Genomic DNA, 27,423 nt, shown 5'->3' on the forward strand with positions numbered 1-27,423 from the left:
CAATTTATTTGGGGACAAATATTTGAACAAAATTTGCAAGCGGTTTAGGTGCAGCAAAGAATTTGTCTGATGCTTTAGAAGCTGTTATGAGTACTCGAAGGGATGGATTTAATTCGTTTTGAAGATAGAATTAGTGTCAATGCAGTTCCTGGGCTTTTCAGTTCTAGCCCGCACATTTCTGTTCACCTCTTTTCGTAGCTCTAACAGAAATCTGGGTTTAGCTGGGTTCCTGGCCCTTAATGCAGCCACTTTGAAAGATTTACCCCATAGCTTAAGGTATCTATCCCAGAATGGAATGGTTAATGTTTATTAGCTGCATATTTAATTAGCAAGAAAAAAGGGCTTATAATTGAATAGGAGGGAACAGGGGGTATGGAGACCTGCGCTATTATGCTGCTATCTGTGGGTGAACTGAGTAATTGTGCAGGATGGAAATACGTAACCTGAGAGTCAATTGGGAGTGATGAGCTGTACAATGGATACGTTTTAAAACAATAAGCTTTATTAGCTGAAAATTGCAAGAGGGAAGGGGGTGGTGGGGTGATGGACCTCAGCTGAGGACAGGACAGAGGAGTAGATGGGCAGTGGGGGCAAGGGGCAAAGTCTCCAGGAACGGTTTGCACAAAGTTCCACTGGCGAGGTAGTCGTGGCGCAGGAGGCTGGCGTCCCGTCCTCCACGCGGTGCACGCTTACCTTGCTTCTCTGGTCCCTCGGTGTCGGCTCTCTTGCCTGTGTCTGCTGTAGCTCCCCACAGCGTCTCACGGCTTGGGGGCGGTTCGCGAAACAGGACGGCGTCACCGGATCCCGGGCCGGACGCCGTGCGCTCGACTCCGCTGCACGGAGGAGGCTTGGTGAAGGGTAAGTGATGTGTCTTCTCCAACGCGTGTCGACCTTGCGGCCTTCTTCAGGGAGTTGCTGTTATTTGCATGAGATGACCGGGGGTATTTAAAGGGTGATCTTGAGGGCGTGTCTTAAGATTGTCAGTCGGCCATGTTAGATGTTCTTGTTCTTTGTTCTTTCATAGTCTTTAAACGTATATTTGAGTATATGTGCTTCAACTGGCATCATATACAATGTCTCTGTTATGGGGGAGTCCAAACAGTCTGAATATGTGTTTCGAAATGAGTGTAGGGAATCACGATTCTACACTGTTAGAGCCGCCATATTGGTTATGGGCACCGTTGCCCTTCTTTGTATTTAAATGCTGCGGGCTTTTTATGTGGTGCTAATGGACCTCACCTCATTGCCCACATTGAGGCCTCTTGGTGTTAGGGTTTTTAGGTTAAAAATCCATTTTAGCTCTTCCTTATTTATCAGTTTGAGGTAGTCTCCTCCTCTCCAGTTCTTGGTTACTATTTTTATCCCAATCACTGTAAGGTTTTTGGGGTTACAGTCATGTGTCTCGCTAAAATGTCTGGAGATGCTGTGTGTGTCTGAACCCTTTGCGATATTCCGCATATGTTCACCCACCCTCACCTTAAGCTTCCTAATGGTTCTCCCTACGTATTGCAGCCCACAGGGGCAGCTAGCCAGGTATACTACCCCTGTGTGGTTGCAAGTTATGTGGTTATTGATCCTATATTCTACTCCTGTCACTTGAGGAAAAATTTTTGATTTTCTTGGTTGTTATTGTGTGGCTGGTGCAGTATTTGCATGATCCGCAGTGGAAAAAGCCTTTGCTGTCTTGGGTGGGTTCTTTTTGTCTGATATGGTTATGTGTCAGCTGTTGCTTAAGATCTGTTGATTTATTTTTATTTTTTTATAGATGGTTTTGGTGGTAAGATGTCGCCTAGGGTCTCGTCCTCTAGTAGTAAGTGCCAGTGTCTCTGTAGGATTTTTTTAAATAATCTGTTGTCGTCATTGTATTTTGTTATAAATGCTAGTTTAAAGTCTTCGTGTTGGTTTGTGTCTTTCGTTTTAGGTATGAGCAGAGTTTCTCTGTCTATTTTTTCTACTTTAGTGTAGGCCTCTTGTACTCTGTTTTCGTCGTAACCTTTGTTTGCGAATTGTGTGTTGAGGTCTTTTGCTTGGGTTTGGAAATCTGTCAGGTTTGTGCAGTTGCAACGTAGTCTTTGAAACTGACTGGTGGGGATGCTAGTGAGCCAATTGGGGTGATGTCCGCTTGATGATAAAATATAGCTGTTGACATCTACAGGTTTCTGATATGTTTTAGTGTTAATTCTGCTGTCTTGTATGAATATGGTAATGTCTAGGAAATTAACTGTTTCTTGGCTGCATTGTGTAGTGAATATTAAGTTATTGTTGTTGTTGTTCAGGTTATTGTTAAATATGTCGAGGTCTTCCTTTGGTCCACTCCAAATGAAAATGATGTCGTCTAAGTAACGTCGCCAGAGCACCAGATTCGTCCCGAGTTCGCCACCCCTCCATATATTCTCTTCCTCCCACTTACTCATGAAGAGGTTCGCAAAACTCGGGGCGAATCTGGTGCCCATGGCGGTACCTGTTGTCTGTTTGTAGTAATTACTGTTAAACCAGAAGAAATTGTGTTCTAATATGTACCTGATGCAGTCTGTTATGAAGTGTGTCTGCTCTGATGGTATGTCGTCGTCCTGTTCTAGGTAGTGTCGTACTGCTCCTATGCCTTGGTCGTGTTCTATTACAGAATAAAGGGAAGTGATGTCACTTGTACATAACCAAAAATTGTCCTGCCATTCTATTGTTTGTAGTGTCCTCAGAATATCAGTAGTGTCTTTTATGTATGATTGTTGGGTTTTCACGTATGTTTGTAGGAATCTGTCCACAAGCGGACATCACCCCAATTGGCTCACTAGCATCCCCACCAGTCAGTTTCAAAGACTACGTCGCAACTGCACAAACCTGACAGATTTCCAAACCCAAGCAAAAGACCTCAACACACAATTCGCAAACAAAGGTTACGACGAAAACAGAGTACAAGAGGCCTACACTAAAGTAGAAAAAATAGACAGAGAAACTCTGCTCATACCTAAAACGAAAGACACAAACCAACACGAAGACTTTAAACTAGCATTTATAACAAAATACAATGATGACAACAGATTATTTCAAAAAATCCTACAGAGACACTGGCACTTACTACTAGAGGACGAGACCCTAGGCGACATCTTACCACCAAAACCCAAAATCATCTATAAAAAATCTACAGATCTTAAGCAACAGCTGACACATAACCATATCAGACAAAAAGAACCCACCCAAGACAGCAAAGGCTTTTTCCACTGCGGATCATGCAAATACTGCACCAGCCACACAATAACAACCAAGAAAATCGACAATTTTTCCTCAAGTGACAGGAGTAGAATATAGGATCAATAACCACATAACTTGCAACCACACAGGGGTAGTATACCTGGCTAGCTGCCCCTGTGGGCTGCAATACGTAGGGAGAACCATTAGGAAGCTTAAGGTGAGGGTGGGTGAACATATGCGGAACATCGCAAAGGGTTCAGACACACACAGCATCTCCAGACATTTTAGAGAGACACATGACTGTAACCCCAAAAACCTTACAGTGATTGGGATAAAAATAGTAACCAAGAACTGGAGAGGAGGAGACTACCTCAAACTGATAAATAAGGAAGAGCTAAAATGGATTTTTAACCTAAAAACCCTAACACCAAGAGGCCTCAATGTGGACAATGAGGTGAGGTCCATTAGCACCACATAAAAAGCCCGCAGCATTTAAATACAAAGAAGGGCAACAGTGCCCATAACCAATATGGCGGCTCTAACCGTGTAGAATCGTGATTCCCTACACTCATTTCGAAACACATATTCAGAACACTGTTTGGGCTCCCCCATAACAGAGACATTGTATATGATGCCAGTTGAAGCACATATACTCAAATATACGTTTAAAGACTATGAAAGAACAAGGCGATATTCCGTACAGGCTTAAGGGCATGGTTGCCCACATCTAACATGGCCGACTGACAATCTTAAGACACGCTCTCAAGATCACCCTTTAAATACCCCCGGTCATCTCATGCAAATAACAGCAACTCCCTGAAGAAGGCCGCAAGGTTGACACGCGTTGGAGAAGACACATCACTTACCCTTCACCAAGCCTCCTCCGTGCAGCGGAGTCGAGCGCACGGCGTCCGGCCCGGGATCCGGTCAGCAAGCAGGCGGAGTCCGGTGATGCCGTCCTGTTTCGCGAACCGCCCCCAAGCCTTGAGACGCTGTGGGGACCTACAGCAGACACAGGCAAGAGAGCCGACACCGAGGGACCAGAGAAGCAAGGTAAGCGTGCACCGCGTGGAGGACGGGACGCCAGCCTCCCGCACCACGACTACCTCGCCAGTGGAACTTTGTTCAAACCGTTCCTGGAGACTTTGCCCCTTGCCCCCACTGCCCATCTACTCCTCTGTCCTGTCCTCAGCTGAGGTCCATCACCCCACCACCCCCTTCCCTCTTGCAATTTTCAGCTAATAAAGCTTATTGTTTTAAAACGTATCCATTGTACAGCTCATCACTCCCAATTGACTCTCAGGTTACGTATTTCCATCCTGCACAATTACTCAGTTCACCCACAGATAGCAGCACAATAGCGCAGGTCTCCATACCCCCTGTTCCCATACTGTTTGTTGGAGGGTGGCCCCCCTCCCCTGGAGACCAGCAGCAACTACAAGATTGCATCAGTGAGCACAGTGTCTACTCGCATACCCTTATAATTAAATAGCTTGTAGTAAGATATAAAGCGGAACTACTGCACATGGACTAATTCATATTATTTTCTAGTAAGACCCTTATATTTAAATTGTCATGTCAATTCTATTCTTTATAGAGAGGGTGCAGCCTCAGACTGCTTTATTTGGTAAATTGACAAGAGATGTAAGAGTCTGTAGGAGGCACACTAAATATGACAATTACTAAAAACAACTTATAATAGTCTCAATAAAATTGTATACATAGATCAAATCTATTTAAAAAATCGGTACTCTTTACCTAGAAGGGCGGCCATCGCATGTACCAAAAAATCGCATGCGATGCGACCGACGCGATTACCGCGATTTCCCATAGGGAACCATGTTAAATGTCCCAATTGACCCGATTTTCCATAGGGAACAATGTTAAAAGGCCCACAGAGGGCAAATAGGCATCCTGAAGTGTGAAATGGCCCCCCCCAATTGTTAACGCCACCCCACGATCAACGTCAACCCGAAGCGTGGCGAGCGCAGCGGTACGCGTCCTCTGACCTTTTCATACCCCCACTATCCACGTCGGCGTGGAGTTGAGAATAGAAAGTGTGGCACGCGGACACCTGTGAAGCCCGCGAGGGGACGCGTATACCTGTGAAGGTGTCCGCGTCCCCTCGCGGGGCTCGCCTCGCTTCGGGCTGGGTGGCTCGCTGCGCTCGCCACACTTTCTATTCTCAACTCCACGCCGACGTGGATAGCAGGGGTATGAAAAGGTCGTAGGACGTGTACCGCCGCCCCTCGCGGGCTCGATGCGCTCGCCATGCTTCGGGTTGACGTTGATCGTGGGGTGGCGTTAACAATTGGGGGGGCCATTTCACACTTCAGGGTGCCTATTTGGCCTCTGTGGGCCATTTAACATTGTTCCCTATGGAAAATCGGGTTAATTGGGACATTTAACATTGCTCCCTATGGTAAATCGCGGTAATCGCGTCGGTCGCATCGCATACAATTCTTTGGTCGCATGCGATGCGACCGACGCGTTTTTTTTACCCTACGATGCCCACGATCAAAATCGTGGGCGCCCTTCTAGGTAAAGAGTACCAAAAAATCTTATAAAGTGTGCAAAAAGAGAATGAAAAAGTGATATAAAATAAGCTGTGTGGCTCTAGCTGGTAGAGTTTTATTGATACTATTAAAATGTATATTTTAGTAATTGTCATATTTAGTGCACCACCTACAGACTTTCCTCTCATCAACTTAATTGAATAGCTTCCATTGTGTAATAAGATATCCAAGCTTATTGAATTTGGTCCTAATTCTTAGCAGGACAAGAATATAACAATCCAAAAGGCACTGTATGCAATGAAGTGACAGGAAAGTTGCATGGTGTTACAAAAATGGGGCCGCAGTTATATTTCCTGAAGAGCCTTAATAACTAATAACCTGGATTTTAACCCTTTGAGTGCCACAGAGCCGGCCCTAGCCTAAATTATGCCCTAGGCAAGATTTTGGCTGTTGCCCCCTAGCACCGCCACTAGTTCCGTCTCTAACCCTGCTCCCCTTTCCCAGCACCATCAACCCTCATCATTGCAGTCATAATTTTGGTGCTCCTACCCGCAATATTTTAAATAGAAACAGCGCACCCATTTGGTGCGGAGCCCAAACAGGGGTGTGTTCTTGCTGGGAAGGGGCATGGCCACACAATAGTACCCCCAATTCAAATTATGCCTTACAGTAGTGCAACTTTATTCACATTATATCATGAGATGGTGTCCCTTATTCACGTTACATCACACAGTAGTACCACTTTACCTCATGTACATTACTCCTCATATTATTCACATTATACCCTTCGAAAAAAATCCTGAGAAAATATTGTATTTTAAGCACCTCCATGGCCACACTGCAACCCAGCACAAAGCAGTGTGTGCTGTGCAGAGGAGAAGAGCTGCAGCTGATGCTGTCACTTAAGGGGACGGGGTCCGGGGCCCCCACTGGGCCCTTTCATCAGACTTTGGCCTGGGTAATTTGTACCCCCTACCCCATTCTCTAGGCACCCCTGATAATACCACACAGTAATGCCCATTACACATGACACACATTATTAATGTCCTTATAACCATAATGCCCCTTACACATTATGCCAACCTTTATTAATGCCCTTCATACACATAATGACACAAATAATGGCCCTTACACATATGTCACACATTATTAATGCCCTTATACACATGACACACATTATGCCCTTACACATGTCACACATTATTAATGCATTTATACATGACACATAATGCCCCTTACACATATGCCGAACACTATTGCACAACCCACCCACCCGCAGACAGGACTCGCACAGCCGCTAACAGCCTCACTCACACACACAAAATAGGCATGCTGCATATCATTTTAATCAGCAGAAGCTGCTGATGCCCCTAGGCATTCCAAATGCCCTAGGCAATTGCCTAGTTGGCCTATGCCTAAGGCCGGCTCTGGAGTGCCAAGTACATTTGTCAAAATAGGTGTGAAAATTGCAGAGCAAACCTTTTTATTCATCATAATGACCTGTAATATTTACCTTTTATATAGGAAATATAATCTTTTTTTTTTACACAACATTTTTTATTTGAATGTATATAACAAATGGGAGCGACCATGGTATTTGTATTTGCACATCTCACAGAGATGTTGGGACTCAAAGGGTTAAATACAGTTAAACTTGGATATCTAATGCACCCAGATCTGGTAAAATGCAGATGTTAAAAAGCTTGAAGATAGAAAATCCATTTACTGACAACTGCCCAGGTGATAAGTAGCTGTCATTATTTTTAAGTAGAAGGACCAGCTGCTGCAAAAAGATACATGGACATCATTTCTAAAGCTACAGCAGGGCAGCTATTGCAAAATAAGCCATCAAAATTGATTTCAAGAAGTTAAGTAAATGAAGAGGTCTGTGCAGGCATGTGGGTGGATGGTAGTCATGTTTTTAATGCTGAGAACATTTTTTACACATGGTTAGATAAAAACAATGGGTCTGAGTCTGAGATTTATATGCAAACCCAATAGGTTACTTCCAAATCTGATGTTGGGGGACTGCACATGTGAAGAATGGGTCCTGGGTGACTGCTCACATCCCTCATAGCTACAGTATTTATTTATTTATTTATTAACAGTTTCTTATATAGCGCAGCATATTCCGTTGCGCTTTACAATAGCAGACAGTGAAACAACAAAACAGGGTATTTACAGACAGTCAAAATGTAGGAGGGCCCTGCTCGCAAGCTTACAATCTATAGGGAAATAGGCATTGATACATAAGGATAGATACTGTATTCTTTATTGCATCGATTCCACCAGAACGCAAGGTTCTATGACTGGTTCTGGAATTTGATAAGCTTGCCTGAAGAGATGAGTCTTCAGGGAACGCTTATAGGTTTGGAGACTGGAGGAGAGTCTTATTGTGCGTGATTTATAATCTGCAGTGATTGGAGTGAGGAGCTGGTCCAACAACAGGGAATGTTCTACAAGACTGGGGAGTGTCTCCCCATCTTGTAGGCATGCCAAGCCCAGCGCCTCCGTCTTCAATCACAGATTTCCTGGACCCTCCGAAGGGGTTCCAACGGCAGGTTTCAGTAAGCTTTTAGCTATGGGTGCAGGATAAATCTATTCTCTAAAGGTGAGAATGTTTGTAATTGTTACTTGTTTCTGATGAAAGTTGTAATGTTGAACAAAAATGTGGTTTCTTGGCCTGTCTTTTACTCGTATTTACATAATTGTCGCAATTTTCTGCAACTTGGATGGGAACTGACTGATTTTTAATACTCTGGGTACACTGTGCCAAGCTCCTGGACTATCTGTGTTTACATTTGTGTGGATTCATTCATTCCTACAATGGCAGGTATTCAATGCCGGTGCGAGCGGCCGGCGAGGGGGTTAAACTGCGAGAATCGCAGAAAACCAGTGATCCTCGCAGTTTAACCCCCGCGCCGGCCGCTCGCACTATGCAACGTTCCAGGGGAATCCTCGCAGTCAGTTGAATACTGACAGGGTGAGCGGTGACTGCGAGCAAAAAGTCCTGCTCGCAGTCACCGCTCGCCCACGGCATTGAATATATGCCATTGTGTTGTGTACCCTTTTTGTCCAGGAATCGGAGTGTGCAGCTTAATCTATATATTCTTTTTTTTATTTCCCTCTAGAGGGCAGTGTTCCAAGGTCTGTCTCAAGAAGCCCTGTCAGCATGCATTCAGTCCTTGCTGAGTGCTTCGGATGCTATTTCAAAGAACAAGGTCAGATAAATTGCTATACTGCTTCTATTAGTTTTTTTGCTGTACAAATAGAAGGTAGAACTTTGTTTTCAGTACACAGATGTCAAAGCACTTACAGCAAATGAGCATACTTGTGGGTGCCATGAATTTCCCTTGGTCTTGCAGTGTAATAGCCGTGTGTGTTTGCATTGCCCCCACTGTTACATGCCACTTGAAGATTACTTCAGTTTACTGAAAGCCAGAACTATTTTATAATTTCCCTATTGCAATCTATTACAGCCACTGTAACACATTTCCATTATGTTGTACACATGTAGGTCAGTGGCTTTACAGAGAGAATTTGTTTTGTAGAAAACGGTCTATAACAATAAGTTGGGGAAATTTAGTATTTTGTTTTCAAAATGTTGCTTTTCTGTTTTCAGTTGTTGCTTCTTTATTTCATTAATATTTTTATGACTTTCTTTTTTAGAGTTGGCTTTTTGCTCAAATAATCTTATCCTTACTATTCTTAAGTTTTTATTTTTTTGTTGTTATAGGCAGTTGATAGTACTGCATATTGTCCTCACGTTTCTATTATGTTTGCCTTATCTTTGTCCAAGAATATTCTTGATTTGGGGAGGACTGAGCCACGTTCCGTACCCTCCTTGTCTTTCATATGAAGTAGTTGGGGGGAAGTAATTTGCATAACCATGACCTGTTTCCTCTCCACTGATGAAGGGCAAAGTTTGTGTCATTGTACAAACATGGCAGGGCTGGCACCATTCACTCACCCTGCACTTGTCCCTCTCCTACAGAGGGGACATCCTAGAAGTAGACCAGAATGATTTGTACACAGCTCAATAATCGGGGTGGTGGTTTTATATGTCAATGAGGTATCTTGCATTTATGTTGTTCAAACACATAAAATACACACACATTTATTTGTGCATGAAAGAAGGTTGTAAGACATGAAACAAAGTTTGTGTACAATCTCACTGACTTTGAATGCCAAGCAATCATGCCATTGCACATATTTAGTGCCAGTTACATGTTATTTACACAGTAGTGGCAGATACAGATGTACCCAATAGGTTTTAAGCAAAAAAAGAAATACGTATTGGAGACTGTTTGTTTGTTTTTCGGAATAATTTGGACAAAGGATACTGAACCTGTATCATATAAAGGAGAAGATGTAAATGTAGAGTCCCACACTTATGATTCTCGACAGTCACACCTCCTTTTATTCTTCAGTGGCTTTCTTTCTATCATTATTATATTGCCCCAGTATGGTCAACATTATTTCAATGTGTTCATGTGTGTGTCTGTCACTCCCCCCTCATGACCTTGTGTTTATCATTTCCTCCCCGCATGACCTGTTCCATTGTGTCTGTCATTGCCCTCATGACATTTTCTATTGTGTCTGTCACTCCCTCCATGACCTTTTCTGTTGTGTCTGTCACTCCCCCAATGACCTTTTCTGTTGTGTCTGTCACTCCCTCTCCCCCCCATGACCTCTTCCCTTGTCTCTGTCAACTCCCCCATGACCTTTTCTCTTGTGCCTGTCACTACCCCATAATGACTGCTTTCTTTGTCACTCCACCTCCCCTTGACCTCTTCTCATGTCTGTCACTGCCCCCATGGCTGCTTCCCTTGTGTCTGTCAATTCCACCATGACCTCTTCCCTTGTGTCTGTCACTTCTTGCCTGTGACTTTTGCCACTCCCCTCCCATGACCTCCTCTCGTGTATGTCACACCCCCCCCCCCCCCCCCCATGACTGCTTTCCTTGTGTCTGTCAATTCCCCCATGACCTTTTCTCTTTTGTGTCTGTCACTTCCCCATAATGTCTGGTTTCCTTGTGACTATCATTTTCCCCTTGACTGCTTTCCTTGTGCCTGTCCCCCATATGACCTGTTCCCTTGTTTGTCACTTTCCCCCATGACCTCTTCTCGTGTCTGTCACACCCCCCCCCCCCCCACGACCTCTTCCTTTGTGTCTGTCACTTCCCCATAATGACCACTTTCCTTGTGACTGTTACTCCCCCTCACTCCCATGACCACTTTCCTTGTGACTGTTACTCCCCTTCCCCCCCATGACCACTTTCCTTGCGCCTCCTTACCCCCCTGTGACCTTTTCTCTTGTGTCTGTCACTTCCCTCTGTGACATCTTGTCCCCTCCCCCCCAATGACCACTTCCCCATGTGTTTTCCACCTCATGACACTATCCAATCCCACAACACCTACTGTATCTAGCATTTTGTTCCTGTGATCAGCCCTTTGTGTCTACATTTTTGTTCTTACAGCAGTACTTGAACCTTGTCTGCCACATTTTCTCTTCACGTCCATGACACGTTCATGTAACTTTCTCTGTTGGCACTAAGAATCTACATTGATTTTCTAATACGTTGAGGACATGCTTTGTAGGTGTCACCACGTGAGTGATTAAACGTTTAAAGCATTATCACTATAAAGTGATGATGTATTGTTCTTGGCATAAAATCTGCTTGTCTCTAGCTCTTGGAGGGCGAAATAGCAGAATGAAATACCTGCCGCCCTCTCACTGCTTGTGCTTAGATGAATAAACATGATCTCAGAATTTGTTCTGCCTGAGGAAGACGTCTGAATCTGTTAGCTGCAGATTGTCAGATACAGGGGATTTCTTCTGGCTGTGAGGTCTCTGAGCTGTGAGACTAAGCTAAGTGCATCAATGTGAAGCCATGCTCCTTCGCTCTCATCAAATGCAATTACTGCTCGGCCATTCATCATTCTGCGCTCGCTTACCTGTCTTTCAAGCAGCGGCTACAAAATTTCTTAGATTTGATAAACAATTACTTTCCATTTTCAGCTTTTCTGAGCACGTACTTTCAGATATTTTAGCTTACCAAATACATTATGGTTTTTAGTATTTATAAAACTCCACTGTAATCACTGCTACTCAGATAGCATTAAATACCACCCATTGGGGCTGATGCAGAATGAGATGCTGTAATTGTTCCCATATTACATGCATACAGTATATTTGTCCGCATTCCGAATCAGACGCCTCTCTGCGCCTTTTTTGGCGCTCAGCAGGCAGGACATTGAATCCCGCCTGCCGATTCAGTGTTGTGCCGGCCAATCAACGGGACAAGGTCACGGCTGTATTTGCAATAATTATTGTGGCAGTATAGTGCCCCATTAAAGTCTTAAAGTAGTTTGATTCCCTTTACTCAATGGTGATGATGTTGTTGTTTGACTGAAGCTGGGTAACATGGTCAGATGTGCATGGTCATGGACAGCTTGACAACCAGCAGATACTGTATCTTTGGGTGGAAGCATTTCCCTATACTTCCGCTGTAAAGGAATAAGGGAAATAATGTGTGGTCAGCCGCGGCAGCACATACACTGTCAGATGTGGTTGACTAATGATTGCATCAGTCAGGCATGTTGGACGATCCATGCCTGATCATCAGTGATTGGTTGCGGCCATACTTCATAATTTTTTGTTGTGTTAACAACTACAAGTTTTGACTTCCAGTGGGGTTTGAAATCCTGGCAGTCGGGATACCGACGGTAAGAAGATCAACATTTGGGATCCAAACGGACAGAATCCCAAAACATCTCTGTCAGTATTTCTACCTTACCCCTTTCCCCAAATCTTAACCTAGACTTTCCCATCCACAGCCTAACTCTAACCTTCCTCACCCCTGCAGCCTTGGGATTGTGACTGCATCCCTTGGCTTCTGTGTCTCTTTATCTTGCTATTCTGTCTTTTTCCAGTTTTGGTTTCTATATATCCCATCAAGTAAATGTATCTCTGTAGCCCACGTGTCAACTGTCAAACCACATGCCAAACTTGAATGCATTCATGTGTTACTAGCTATGAGACTCTCAGCGCAGTCTTCTCCAGTACCTGTAGTCACAATAAATACAAAACTACTTGTTAAAAAACCGGGTCCTGCCATAATGCCCAGAAGTATTACCAGCTATGGAGATTTTTTTGTTTGCAAATGCTCGGAACACTAGTTTAATAAGCACCATGGGCGAGTACTAAGCCTTGAAAAGTGATCAAATGAAGAGTGATAACCCACCAACCAATCAGCTCCTACCATTCATTTTTCAAACACAGCCCGTGACATGGCAGTAAGGAGCTGATTGGCTGGTGGTTTATCACTCTCCATTTTATCACTTTTCAAGCTTGATACATCTGGCCCCATGGGTTACTGGCCTTTCGTCTTATGGCTGTGACCACTAATTATTAGATAGTATATAGAAGCTCTTCACATTCTACTCAGTTGACTTGTGTGGTCACTGTGGCTTTCCTTATGGTGATCACAGCAAAGTCACATTTTGTTAATGTTCTTCTAGTAAACGCAAATGGAAGTGGTTCATCATTAACAGTAAATGGCTGGAGTTGTTCCGTGTTCTAGATGACCGTATGGTGTATATGGTTTTGTTGGTGTCCTGAACCTTTCAATTTTTTTACTAAAATGTCATTTGTATCTTGCATGAAATGTGAGTATTGTTGTGCAACAGATGAATGGCATTTTCTAATATCTTTAGATTTTCACTCTGTGTAGATAAATCTAGTACATTTCCCCTTGGAATCCTGTCAGTTTAGACACTGTAAAATCGTGCACATTGCTGCCCTAGGGATGTCTGAGCGTCCTTCGCGTTCCAGCCAGTCGAGTTAGATTATATATGAATGGGTCATTATATGATTTCACCTTCTCTTGTGCTGCCCCGAATGTCACACATTATCCATATCTTTTGCTGACAGATCAGTGAGTTAAAGTACATGATCAAAACACTACTGACGTGCCTTAAACATGCTGTATAATTTATGGTTTAAAGCATTGATTTAAAGAGTATAGATAAGTTTAGCTTATATTTTCATCGCTAAAAATGGGCCACTTTAAGAAAATGAAAAAAGATTGTTCAGTTTGGGTGAAGTCTGCTTAGAGACGTGGGGACCACACACAAATATATTAAAGGGTTCTATTAGTTCATAATGAAACATTACTAGGTACTTCCAGAGGGAGGACGGCATGTATTTGCATTACAATACTAAATATGCAAGAATGTTCTAAAAGATCAATGTACGAGAATGTTCTAATTGGATCTCGTACATTGAAATGGATGTTTTGGTTTGCGCCGGCGCTGTGCGGAATGCCGGACAAACCCCCCCCCCCCCCCCCCCTTTAAATGGGCAGTCATTTTCAAGGAATAACTGTGCCTTGTAAATAACTGCCCCTTTAAAAAAAAAAACTCTGATTCGGGCGGCTGCCATATGGATGCCGGATGCCTCCACCATAAATCTGACCCATTACTTTAGTTTACTATGTCTTTAGATCTCATTCTAACACTGCTGAAATGGAGAGCTATTGTCTATGGGTAGATAGTTTAAGGTCTCATCAGGTGCATAGACCTGACATAGATCTTTTTCTTCTTTATTAGTACTTTGGACATATCATCATATTACGTCTTCATGATAATGCACCTTTTTAGGTTTTTCCTATTCTCTAGAGAACAAAAAATAAATATATATTTTCTTGAAAATAGTTGTAAAAAATAAAATTATGTATATAAGTAAAGCGTTTCAAACTATGATTAAATTCGATATTTTATCGAAATGAAGTGTCCAGGAGCCTACACTTATCGTTTCAGTGGTGCTATTATGTAGCCACCCCACTCTAATGAACCCTACTGGGATCTTGTAATGGCAATGTGATTGGTTTGCAGTAGGAACCGTCTTGTGAACTCCCTGCAAGAGCCCTAGTTGTTGTGTACCCTGGCTCTCCCATAGACATAAGTTGACACTTTAATTTGGGATATGCACTTATGGGACAGGGTTTAGACGGAATACATACAGACACTGGCATCCCGATGGAGGCAATCTAGACAGGGATCTGGTAAGTATACCCCCCACATGCAAGGACCCTGAGGCTATCTAATCAAATATTTTAGATCAGGCATGTCCAACGTTGGCCCTCCAGATGTTGTGAAACTACACATCCCAGCATGCTTTGCCACAGTTTTGCTATTAGAGAATGCTAAAACTATTGCAAAGCATGCTGGGATGTGTAGCTTCAAAACATCTGGAGGGCCAACGTTGGACATGCCTGTTTTAGATCATACTCTACCCTCTTTATTAACATTGTTTGATGTTCCATTACCTGGTTTAGGGGGGTATGCAATATGCCGCCGCTATTTCCGACGTGGGGAATAGCAGCGGCTCCCTATTCAATGCTGTATTAACGACAGCATTGATGCGGGATCACGGCAGAACAGGCCTGACTTCAGAAGCTGTCGGGCCCATTTTGCCGATAACAGCCATGGATTGTCATTACCCGGGCCGCAGATCGACAATCCACAGCCGGTTTCGCGGCCACGCCCCTGTGTGCCCATCAGCAGGGGGCACATTGAATCCCATCTGTCGTTATGCAGTCGATCTGACCGCAAATGGGGCAGGATCACGGCTGTTGGCGGGTATCGACAGCTGTGATCCCAGATTGCATACCCCCATTAGTCACTTTATTAAACAACATATTTAAAGCTACTTGTGTTTACTTTTATAATTGTTTCTATTTTGTGATGTAGACGCCAGTGGATGGACAGCTCTTCCTCATCAAACATCTTCTAATCCTGCGTGAGCAGATTGCTCCTTTTCATACTGAATTCACCATAAAGGAAATTTCCCTGGACCTCAGGAAAACCAGAGGTATTTTTATTGTGGTTGTGACCAAAGCCGGGCAGTACGCGGGCCTGTCCTGCTCTGATCACCTACTACATGTTCAGCTTGGTTTACTTTTATGTTCACTTGCAATATTTAGCATGATGCCGGAGTGCTTGCATACCCTTTATTTTTTATCGCTCGCTAATGACCCCTGCTTCACCAAGGAATAACCTCCCCTTTCTTACATTATTGCATGTTTTTGGCTGACAATAGTGACACTTCGCTACCTTCATGATAATTGTAACACGATTGTGCTTTAATAGTGCCAGTGTTAGAATTGAACACAAGTGCTTGAATTACAAATATAGGCGTGTGATAACTTATACATCATGCTACTAAAATATACTGTGTAACCAGGAATTTAGGTGGCTTCCGCTTTAAATCTTTGAATTGGAACCATCGCTTTTGGCTGTACTTGGCAAGAAACTGGCAATTACATACTGTATAGCCAGTTGTTCGTTGGTGGTCTGCCACCAATGAGGTGTCTGTGAGCAGGAGCGGTCTGTGGCAGTAAATGAAAGCAGGGAGAAATGCAGTTTGGAACCACCTCCAAAATGTGATTTTGTAAGAGAAAGAGTTTGTTTACATTCAAATATAAATAGCTGATTCTTTACAGTAACAGCATGACTTAGACTTCTGTATTGTATCCTAACAATATTCTATAATGTGTTGGTATACATTCAGTTTTTTGTTTTGTTTTTTAAACTCATGCATGCCATTAACTTTAGCAAACTGTCAGACTGTAGTTTTATTGGTTGATCTGGGATACTTGATTGCATATACAATATGTAATCATGTTATTACATTACATATTTGTAACGCTGAATTTAAGGATTCATATTCTTAATTATTCATTTTTTATTTTAAGAAATATTTTATTTTAAAACTATAATATGATTAAGAACCAATGGACGTACACTAAAATTATGAATCTGGCTGTTTTTGTTTTTATTTAAGAATTAAAACAATTGTAGATTATGATCTCTTCACTATTTTGCTTTCAACAGATAATTCTTTTTAAAATGTGTAATTTGTTAAAGCAATTCTTGTATAGTATATTTATGTTTCGTGTGCACTTTTGTTTTATAACCTCTTTTAATTGTGGAATAAGGATTTGTTTAGAGGACGGTGTATGACCCCCTTCTGTAATCCCAGTTACAGTTCCTTTAAAAATAATGGATTACCTGCTTGCTGCATGTTCCCACTGAGCATTACAGCTGCCAATGTATTAATTCTCTTATATCGCACAATTAACCAGAAGTATAACTTTTATTGCACTTGAACATCACTGAAACCCTTGGTATGTTTTTGTTGCTGGGGTCATGGAGTAAATATGTCCTTTTTGGTGTTTTTACTTGGTTGACAGAAGAAGTGGCTCAAATCTTTGGCAAATGGGCAGATTTCTTTGTCAACCAATATGTAATTGAAAAGCGGATGTAATCGGGTGAGTAACACTTTGGCTGCTGGAGCTCAGGAACACTGCGCAAAAAAATAAGTTAAAAGTTAAGGTACTTGTGTAATAGCACGGCGCCCATTACGTACTTAGCGCAGCATCCCTGTCAGAATCAGCGTAGTGTTCGCGCAGCCAGCGTAGTTGGCGTAGTCAGTCAGAAGCAGCATAGTGTTCCCGCGGCCGCTTAGCGTCCCTGTCAGAAGTAGCGTAGTGTTCCCGTGGTCAGCGGCCCTGTCAGATTCAGCGTAGTTTTCCCAAGGCCAGTGTAGTCAATCAGCGTTACGCAGATACCGTAGTCAGTCAAAGGGGAAGTGACCGCCGCTGTATTATTTCTGACGCTCGTATAAGCTCCTAGTTAATTAGGAATTGCTGCAGAACCTCTCACGATGTTTAACCTGCCGCAGACAGAGGAGGAGTTGGTGGCGTTTTTTTTTCAACAGCACCGTTTGCTGCCACTGACACAAACCTGTCTTAATGGCCACCCAATGTGCTTGAGTATGAAGGAGTTAATGTGGCGCTGCCACATTAAAACCTGCTGAAAGAAGGTCAGTCTCCGTGCGGCATATTGGTTTCCGGGCTGTCGTATGCCATTTCTTACCCTCATTAGTTTTATATTTTCATGGGCGGAGGAGCTCACAAGCATATCTTTTTTTGTGAACGACAACTAAAGTTGTCGAACAAAACTACCGAGCTGTATAATAACCTTATGCAGGAGGCCTGCACCGTGGATTTAATGTTGCAGCCCCAACGCCTGATTGGCGGTCTGGGAAAAATAGTTGAGGTGGACGAGAGTCTCTTTGTACAGATTAAAAGTCATGTTGGACGTGTGCTGCCTCAACAGTGGATGTTCGGAGGCATATCCAGAGACACCGGTGAGTGTTTTGTGACGCCTGTGGACAGACGTGACGCCAGCACCCTGATGTCCGCCATCAACAAATATATAGAACCTGGGACGACTATATATTCTGATTTCTTTCATGCATATAACACTCAACAGCTGGAGTAGGCAGGGTACCACCATGCACGGGTAAACCACCGGTAAGTAAGTGGTGTAACAAAAGGCAAAGGGGCACTGCGTGCCAAAATCTGGACTCCTGTCTTCAAGAATTTATTTGGTGAAAAACTGTCGGCGCAGAAACCGCTTTCCAGAGGATTCTATATGCCCTAACTCTCCTCCCAAAGGCTGACAAAGCAGACGACACAGATGCAGACACAACTGCGTCAACTTCAGCTGCAGTTTCCGTGAATGCAGAAACTGTTTTATTATTTTCTTTGTCTTGTTATTTCATATTATTGTACTTTTAAGTGTTGTGCTGTCACTGCGCTAGGCAGCCGTTGCGCTGCCGTGGAGTCACTACGCTAACTACACTAGGCAGCCATTGGGCTATGCTGACAGCGTTGCTTAGCCTACGCTGAAAACGTAGAGTGCCGGGCTATTACACAAGTACCAAAGTTTAAGTTAAAAGCCTGAGATTTGCCTGCTTTATGCCAGGGAGATTGTATGTTCTAGTACAGGGGTAGCCAACTCTAGTCCTCGAGAACTACCAGCAGTTCACATTTTCCAGGTCACTTATCTAGTGTGCAGGTGTATTCATTAGTCACTGACACATTGTAAAAGATCCACCGATGGCGCTAATGATTTCACTTGTGATTCCCTAATGAGATCTGGAAAACATTAACTGTTGGTAGCTCTCAAGGACTGGAGTTGGCTACCCCTGTACTAGAAGTTCTTTTGTAGCTTACTACCCCAGCATAGTAAGACTTGAAGGGACAGTTGTGTCAGTAGCACAAGATATGGCTTAACACTTCTACTCCATTTATGATCTGGGACAGATGTATCAACGCTTGGAAAGAGATAAAGGGCCTGATTCAGACCTGCTCGCTAGGCTGCGTATATTTAGAGCCTAGTGAGCAGGTTAACGCTGCCCCGGTAAACGCATGCTCCCCCTCCACCTGCCGGCTGGATCCCCTCGCTACACTGCGAGCGGATGTGTTTGCTTACACATCTCTCGCAAGCACCCGCACAGATAAGAAATCATTCGATGATTGCTCACCATCGAATTACTTCTCTGTTCACAGCAGAAAAGGTTGCACAGCTTTCTCTGAATTGGTGGCGGGTGCTGACGTCATGTGATGTCATCAACCCGCCCCAGTGTTTCTATGGGAGTGCCCACTGTTTTTGTGGGCACGCCCATGAAATGTCAAGGGTGTCCACACCCATGAAATGCCGGGGCAATGACATTTTTGACAAAGGACCTCGCTGAGTGGGGTCTGCAGATGCGCACTGCCGCCTGTGCGCAGTCCCCGACCATTGGAGACTGGGCCCCAATTCAGACCTGAACAAGCAGGTCTGAATCAGCCCGAAAGTGCCAACTAATCAAATCCTAACTGCTACTTTTCCAGGCTGTCTTTGAAACATGACAGAAGCTGATTGGATGTTACTTTATCTCTCTTCAAGCATTGATTCATGCCCCCCTGGGCTTTGATGTGCATGGGCCTGGTTAGATGTGTATTGGGAAACCATTGGAAAGGTGATGTAGGTGGTATTTCTCCTATGCAGTGGAGCCATGGAGATTTAATAATAAGTTGCAAGATCACATTTGTCATTTCTAGCTATACCAATGTACTGGGAGGGGAGGTTGGGGGATTCTGGGACAAGAAAGAAGAATTTGGGCTCAGTACAACATTCTGAAATACTTTTCCTAAAAGCCTGTGCTTGGTTACACTACTGTGCAGATTATTTAGGCTATTGCTGTTTTAAAGTGTTATTTGAATGGTATGTTTAAGTGTAAGACGTGACATCTACTGTACACACAGCGAGCCGAACCATTAATGGGCTGAGCCAGTATTAAAATAGAGCCATACTGAATAGGTGTGTGCTTTAGATACGAATTAGCTGCATGCTTATGGCTATTGGTTTAACTTCGACAATGATGGTCTCCACTGCCCTAAACACAGATGACTGGTCCACCTTACGTGTATTCAGATACATTCGGGCAGAAGTTTCTATGTTCTTGTGGAAATCATATTTGTCATGACACTGTACTCCTTCTGTGATTTCTAGATGCTACATTTAAATTTCTCCACCCAAAGAGCGTTCCTCGATTTTTCAGACTAAACAGCAACAATGCCATTCTCGAGTTCCTTCTCCAGGTAACTTGTAGCAGCTCACGTCAAGTGTAGAGTACAATATATCATGGCTCTTTACTGGATGTGTGGCTAGAACTGTAGCGAGTTTGTGGTTCTCTCCTCTCACAGGGAACACCTGAAATAAAAGAACATTACCTTGACTCCAAAAAGGATGTTGATCGTCACCTCAAGACATCTTGTGAGCAGTTCATTCAGCAGCAGAGCAAGATTTTTATTGACCCATTAGAGGATTTCATGTCAAAGGTAAATTGGCCCCAAGTCCAGATTAAGGGCCACAATTGGACTGATGCTGAAAATTATCAAGGGCCTATTGTGAAAGGAGGCGTGGCCACTGCTGTGTGGGTGTGGTCTGTGCTACGTAGTGTTCATTCTAGCACCCGCTATCTTTGAAAACCCATGCAGTTCCTGTTCCCTGCCTGGGGTGTCGCTGTCTGCTGTGGTCTTTCTAGCACAGGTCTGGGGTTTGCATTGCTGATATACAGACCACACTGTGCTAGAAGCGCTAGAGCAGACAGTGACACCCCAGGCAGGGAACAGGAACTGCATGGGTTTTCAAAGATAGCGGGTGCTAGAATGAACACTACTGCTGCGCATGCACCCCCTACACCAGGCATATCCAAACTATGGCCCTGCAGCTGTTGTGAAACTACAAGTTCCATCATGCCTTGCCACAGTTGTGCTATTAGGGGATGCTAAAACTATGGCAAGTCATGCTGGGATGGGTAGTTTCACTACAGCTGGAGGGCCACAGTTTGGACATGCACCCCCTACACGGTCAGCCCCAATGTCTACCTATATACATAAAAGTGCATAATTTTGGGATGAAAATAGAAATAGAATTTTTAATACTTACAGTATAATTTGTGGCCATCTGTGTGGCTGGTCATCCTCCTGCTGTAATGATGGACCTATTATTACATAGAACCCTGAAGCTGTAGTCCCATCCACCCCCCTTTGTTAATCTGGTTTTACATGGAATTTACAAAAATCTTCTTGACTATATTAACTGGATTACACTGATCTGAGAGAGTTCAACTTCATATTAGAAATTAAATATTTTTAGTTTGGACATATTAAGAGGTATTTTGCAGTACTTGAGTAGGGAACACATAGATTATCGGCAGTACTGATGGTGTAATGGTTAGCATTGCTGCCTCAGCGCTGAGGTCATGGGTTCGATTCCCACCAAGGCCCTAACTGTGCAGAGTTTGTATATTCTCCCCGTGCTTGCGTGGGTTTACTCCAGATTCTCAGTTTTTCCTTCCACAATCCAAAAATATACTGGTAGGTTAATTGGCTTCCAACAAAATAACCCTAGAATGTCGGTGTGTGCGTGTGGTAGGGAATATAGATTGTAAGCTCCACTGGGGCAGGGACTGATGTCTCTGTAAATATATGTGTGCGCTATATAAGAAACTGTTAATAATATTCTGTATGTGCTCAAGGCTTTCCTTATGTACGCAGAACATCAGCTCTCGCCTTCCACTTCCATTAGACAGCAGGAACAACTCCTGCAGAGTTTAATGGACTAGTTTCCAGGCTACAAATACCCTTAATATCTCTTGTGAAAGGATTCGCTAACTTTAGCGATTAAAACTTCCCTGGGCAGCTATATATAGAATGACTTTCTCTCCATCAGGTGTGACGGGTTTTCCTGCTGCAGCCAGAGACCATGATATATCCTCTTAAACCAGGGCTTGACAATTTAAAAAAAAATCTAGGAGCCAGGATGAAAGTGTAGGAGCCAGAAAACTAACAATAGGTAAATTTCGTGCCAAAACGTCACACCATAATGCCTATTACACATGTCGAACACCCATTAGATATTATACCACATACCACATGCCGCAATGCCCATTACACATACACATGCTGTAATACCTATTGCGTATTATACTTCATGCCATAATGCCCATTACACTGTATACCAAACACCGTAATGCCTATTGCACCTTATGCCACACACTGTGATGCCCATTATATATAAAACCACATGCCATAATGTCCATTACATATCACATTGATACCAGGCAGGGGCAGATCCATAAACTACAAAAAACTACAGGGGGGGGACCATTACAGGATAGTGGATGAGAAGGTAGAGGTGGACAGGGAGAGGCAGGGGGTGTTGCAAAGAAAAACAATGACAAACAGGGGGTGACTGACAGGAAGAATCCGTGGGTAACAGGGAGAGGAAAAGGGTGACTAAGAGTGGGTGAAAGGGATAGATAGAGTGTGACAGAGAGCATAAGCAGTGTGACAGGGGGACTGATGGAAATGGGTGAAAGGGAGAGGTAGTGAGTGTCAGTGTGAGAGAAGCAGAGGGTGACACAGGCATCACTGTTTATATCCCCCTGTGCCCCCCTCTCCATTTCCCCATCCCCTCATTCCCAATAGAAGCAGTGCTGTTTACTGTACCTAGAGCAGTGAGTCCTGGCAGAGATATTCTGTCAGGGGTGCTGGCAACAGCCTCTGGTGTCTTTGCTATCAGACACGTAAGCATCGGGTTCCCGGTGGAGGACTCCATCCAGGAGCAGTTGCAGCAGCCTCTGGTGCCCCTGTCATCAGACCACGTGAGCAGCAGCCCCGCTGTGGGTTATACTGTTAGCTATAACATCCAGCGGCAGCGCCGCAGCAGCCAGCAGGGCCGCGCACAACTCAGCCGGCTGCTGCTGTGTCAGAGCACACAGCAGTTCCGCAGCGCGATAGCCCCACGATGGGTTATAACCGGTTATCTAAAACATCCAGCGCCGCAGCAGCCAGCAGAGCCGCGCACAACTCACGCGGCTGCTGCTGTATCAGAGCACACAGCAGGTCCGCAGCGCGACTATTTGAAAAGTCAAGACGGCTCCCGAGCCAATCAGGAGCTACCACTGTAGCTCAGCCGTGCTCAACTTTTAAATAGCCACGCCGCAGACCTGCTCTGATACAGCAGCAGCCGGGTGAGTTGTGCACCGCTCTGCCGGCTGCTGCGGCTTGGCTGGATGTTATAGTTAACAGTATACTCCTCCATGGGGCCCGCTACAGTTAGTAATTAAAGTCACTCTGCCCGAGGAGTAGTACTGCTTCCTGGCAAAACTGATCGCCAGGAAGCAAAATCTGGTCGCCATGGCGACCAGGCGACCGGGTTTTGTCGAGCCCTGTCTTAAACCTGTTTCTGTATCTAGCGTTTTACAGGATTATGTTCACAAACCTATTCAGTTCTACCTAAAATTGGACACATTGCAGAGTGCACAGATCTAGTACACTCCTGTTCCATTTAATGTGTACATTTTTAAAGATTTCTTAAAATAAAGGAGTATTTGTTGTATTAGAGTTTAAAATACATTTAAATGTTAAGGACAGTAGATTATTATATTGATGTATAATACTACCGAATTAGGTGTTCCAGTAGAGTTTATTGTGCAACTACTGAGAATATAATGCTGGATGCATTATCAGAGTAATATTGGCATTTGATCAAATATCATTAACCTGTTTTATGGTTGCAATCATGTCCAGTCTACACCAGGGGGCAGTGAGATGCCTCAGTATGTTCAGAACTCTTGTAGCACTACATACAGGTTTGTGCACCTGTGACATGTACATTTTATGTATTTAAACTTTGAGAAATTCAGACTTAATTATTGATGATACATGGAACATCTTGCAAAACAATAAGGGGAATACATGTAGCCTCCATAATTTACCAGGTTTGAAAAATGGTGGTAACACAGGGATATAATGCCCGGGGGAGCCACTTTTTCTCACCCAGTAAGTTACACAGTAAATGGTTGTTAATCCATAGAATATGGGATAAGTTCCTAAGCTTATGTGGACCTGTATGAACTACTGCTAAGTTAACATGGTCCCTGCACTCGAAAACAGGCTATTTATCATCCAGTTACCCCATTAACTGCAGCCTGCGGGCTGACTTCAGGGTTATTGAATGGTATTACTTTTACTGTCCTTTAATCTGTTTTATTTAGTTGTTGACGCTGGTATTTTTCCAGGTAGATAACTGGTCATAGTCTCAGCTCTGACACAGTGCTGCATGCCCAGCATTGATTTCTAATATTAAGTCTCTTGTTTAGGTGACTGCATTGAAAACCATGGCTAACCAGGGTGGCCCAAAGTACAGCTTATCGCAACAGCCATGGGCACAGACAGGTTTGTGACATATTATTCCTTCTATACAGTAACTACACAGACATTTACTGATACTAGTGCTGTGTGTGACATCATTCCTACTGTACATTCACTATACAGACCTGCTGATACTAGTGCTACGTGTGTGACATCATTCCTACTGTACATTCCTTATACAGACCTGCTGATACTAGTGCTACATGTGTGACATCATTCCTACTGTACATTCACTATACAGATGTGCTGATACTAGTGCTACGTGTGTGACACCATTCCTACTGTACAGTCTCTTTACAGACATGTGATGTTAATAGTGCTGTGTGTGACATCCTTTCTACTGTACAGTCACTATACAGATTTACTGATACTAGTGCTGTGTGACATCATTCCTACTGTACAGTCACTATAAAGACATGTGCTGATACTAGTGCTAAGTGTGTGACACCATTCCTACTGTACAGTCACTATACAGACCTGCTGATACAAGTGCTAAATGTGACATCGTTCCTACTGAACAGTCACTGTACAGATGTACTGATACTAGTGCTGTGTGTGACCTCATTCCTACTGTACAGTCACTATACAGACATGTGCTGATACCAGTGCTAAGTGTGTGACACCATTCCTACTGTACAGTCACTATACAGACATGTGCTGATACTAGTGCTACGTGTGTGACACCATTCCTACTGTGCAGTCACTATGCAGACATGTGCTGATACTAGTGCAAAGTGTGTGACATCATTCCTATTGTACAGTCACTATACAGACATGTGCTGATACTAGTGCTAAGTGTGTGACCCCATTCCTACTGTACAGTCACTATACAGATGTACTGATACTAGTGCTGTGTGTGACACCATTCCTACTGTACAGTCACTATACAGACATGTGCTGATACTAGTGCTACGTGTGTGACACCATTCCTACTGTGCAGTCACTATACAGACATGTGCTGATACTAGTGCAAAGTGTGTGACATCATTCCTATTGTACAGTCACTATACAGACATGTGCTGATACTAGTGCTAAGTGTGTGACACCATTCCTACTGTACAGTCACTATACAGATGTACTGATACTAGTGCTGTGTGACATCATTCCTATTGTACAGTCACTATACAGACATGTGCTGATACTAGTGCTAAGTGTGACCCCATTCCTACTGTACAGTCACTATACAGATGTACTGATACTAGTGCTGTGTGTGACACCATTCCTACTGTACAGTCACTATACAGATGTATTGATACTAGTGCTGTGTGTGACACCATTCCTACTGTACAGTCACTATACAGATGTACTGATACTAGTGCTGTGTGTGACACCATTCCTACTGTACAGTCACTATATAGATGTACTGATACTAGTGCTGTGTGTGACACCATTCCTACTGTACAGTCACTATACAGATGTACTGATACTAGTGCTGTGTGTGACATCATTCCTACTGTACAGTCACTATACAGATGTACTGATACTAGTGCTGTGTGTGACATCATTCCTACTGTACAGTCACTATACAGACATGTGCTGATACTAGTGCTGTGTGTGACACCATTCCTACTGTACAGTCACTATACAGACATGTGCTGATACTAGTGCTAAGTGTATGACCCCATTCCTACTGTACAGTCACTATACAGATGTATTGATACTAGTGCTGTGTGTGACACCATTCCTACTGTACAGTCACTATACAGACATGTGCTGATACTAGTGCTGTGTGTGACACCATTCCTACTGTACAGTCACTATACAGACATGTGCTGATACTAGTGCTGTGTGTGACATCATTCCTACTGTACAGTCACTATACAGATGTACTGATACTAGTGCTGTGTGTGACATCATTCCTACTGTACAGTCACTATACAGACATGTGCTGATACTAGTGCTGTGTGTGACACCATTCCTACTGTACAGTCACTATACAGATGTACTGATACTAGTGCTGTGTGTGACATCATTCCTACTGTACAGTCACTATACAGATGTACTGATACTAGTGCTGTGTGTGACATCATTCCTACTGTACAGTCACTATACAGACATGTGCTGATACTAGTGCTGTGTGTGACACCATTCCTACTGTACAGTCACTATACAGACATGTGCTGATACTAGTGCTAAGTGTATGACCCCATTCCTACTGTACAGTCACTATACAGATGTACTGATACTAGTGCTGTGTGTGACATCATTCCTACTGTACAGTCACTATACAGACATGTGCTGATACTAGTGCTGTGTGTGACACCATTCCTACTGTACAGTCACTATACAGACATGTGCTGATACTAGTGCTGTGTGTGACACCATTCCTACTGTACAGTCACTATACAGACATGTGCTGATACTAGTGCTAAGTGTATGACCCCATTCCTACTGTACAGTCACTATACAGATTTGCTGTTACTATTTTTTTTTTGTGTTTTTTTTTCATTTGGTATAAAGTGTAATAGTGTAAACATAAACCTGAAATAATAAATGTAAATTAAGTTACCTGAATTATCTAATCGATAACAACTGAGCCTATTAATTACAGTCTGCCTTTACATATGTATACCTTACTGAGCACTATTCCATATATCACATATTATTGTCCATGGTAATTCAGTATATACCTAATAAAGTATATTCTCTGTAACAACACTGGAGACCTTTAGCAATGTAATGCCTAATACTGGTCTGTTACTAGTCAGTTATGTATTTCTTCATTTTACTCTTAATTGGGGAGATGCACCAAGCCTTTGATAAAGGGTAAAGTACTAACACATAGCTTGCAACTTTCGTTTTCCAATTACAGCCTGTAAAAATGACGGCAGATTATCTGGTACTGTACATATGTTGCTGTGATCCGGCCACTCGTGCTTGTTTGACACGCTAATGTCGCACCCGTGGCGAGTCATCACTCAATGCATTCTATGACTCGCAGGAGCGAATTAGACCCACACGCATGGTGACGGGATCGTGCCAATCACCATGGAAATCACACTTGGTAATTGGCAGCGATGACCAGAGCTATGTATTCTCTTCAAAGCATGATACATCTCCCCAAAAGTGTCCTGTGTTCCTCTATAAATGCGTAGGTAT

General features: G+C 43.4%; 1 protein-coding gene and 1 long non-coding RNA gene across 4 annotated transcripts in view; one reads left to right on the forward strand and one right to left on the reverse strand.

Annotated features, from left to right (window-relative positions):
- The window catches only part of COG3 (component of oligomeric golgi complex 3), a 65,730-nt gene that overhangs the window by 29,059 nt on the left and 9,248 nt on the right, over positions 1 to 27,423 (forward strand). For all 3 annotated transcript variants that reach the window (XR_014469746.1, XM_083168964.1, XM_083168963.1), the window contains exons 16-20: positions 8,837 to 8,926; positions 15,461 to 15,581; positions 20,114 to 20,202; positions 20,308 to 20,442; positions 24,273 to 24,348. Coding sequence is in view for 2 of the 3 variants with exons in the window: in XM_083168964.1 (XP_083025090.1) it covers positions 8,837 to 8,926; positions 15,461 to 15,581; positions 20,114 to 20,202; positions 20,308 to 20,442; positions 24,273 to 24,348 (511 nt within the window). In the remaining variant the exon portion in view is untranslated. The remainder of the gene's footprint in view (positions 1 to 8,836; positions 8,927 to 15,460; positions 15,582 to 20,113; positions 20,203 to 20,307; positions 20,443 to 24,272; positions 24,349 to 27,423) is intronic.
- LOC146057575 (uncharacterized) lies at positions 19,904 to 23,167 on the reverse strand. The gene is made up of 2 exons (XR_014469747.1): positions 22,618 to 23,167; positions 19,904 to 20,314 (listed from the first exon to the last, which is right to left on the reverse strand). It is a non-coding gene; the product is annotated as an uncharacterized LOC146057575 (long non-coding RNA).

Source organism: Crinia signifera, chromosome 2 (genome assembly GCF_055691185.1).
Source record: "Crinia signifera chromosome 2, ASM5569118v1, whole genome shotgun sequence".
NCBI classification, from domain to species: Eukaryota; Metazoa; Chordata; class Amphibia; order Anura; family Myobatrachidae; genus Crinia; species Crinia signifera.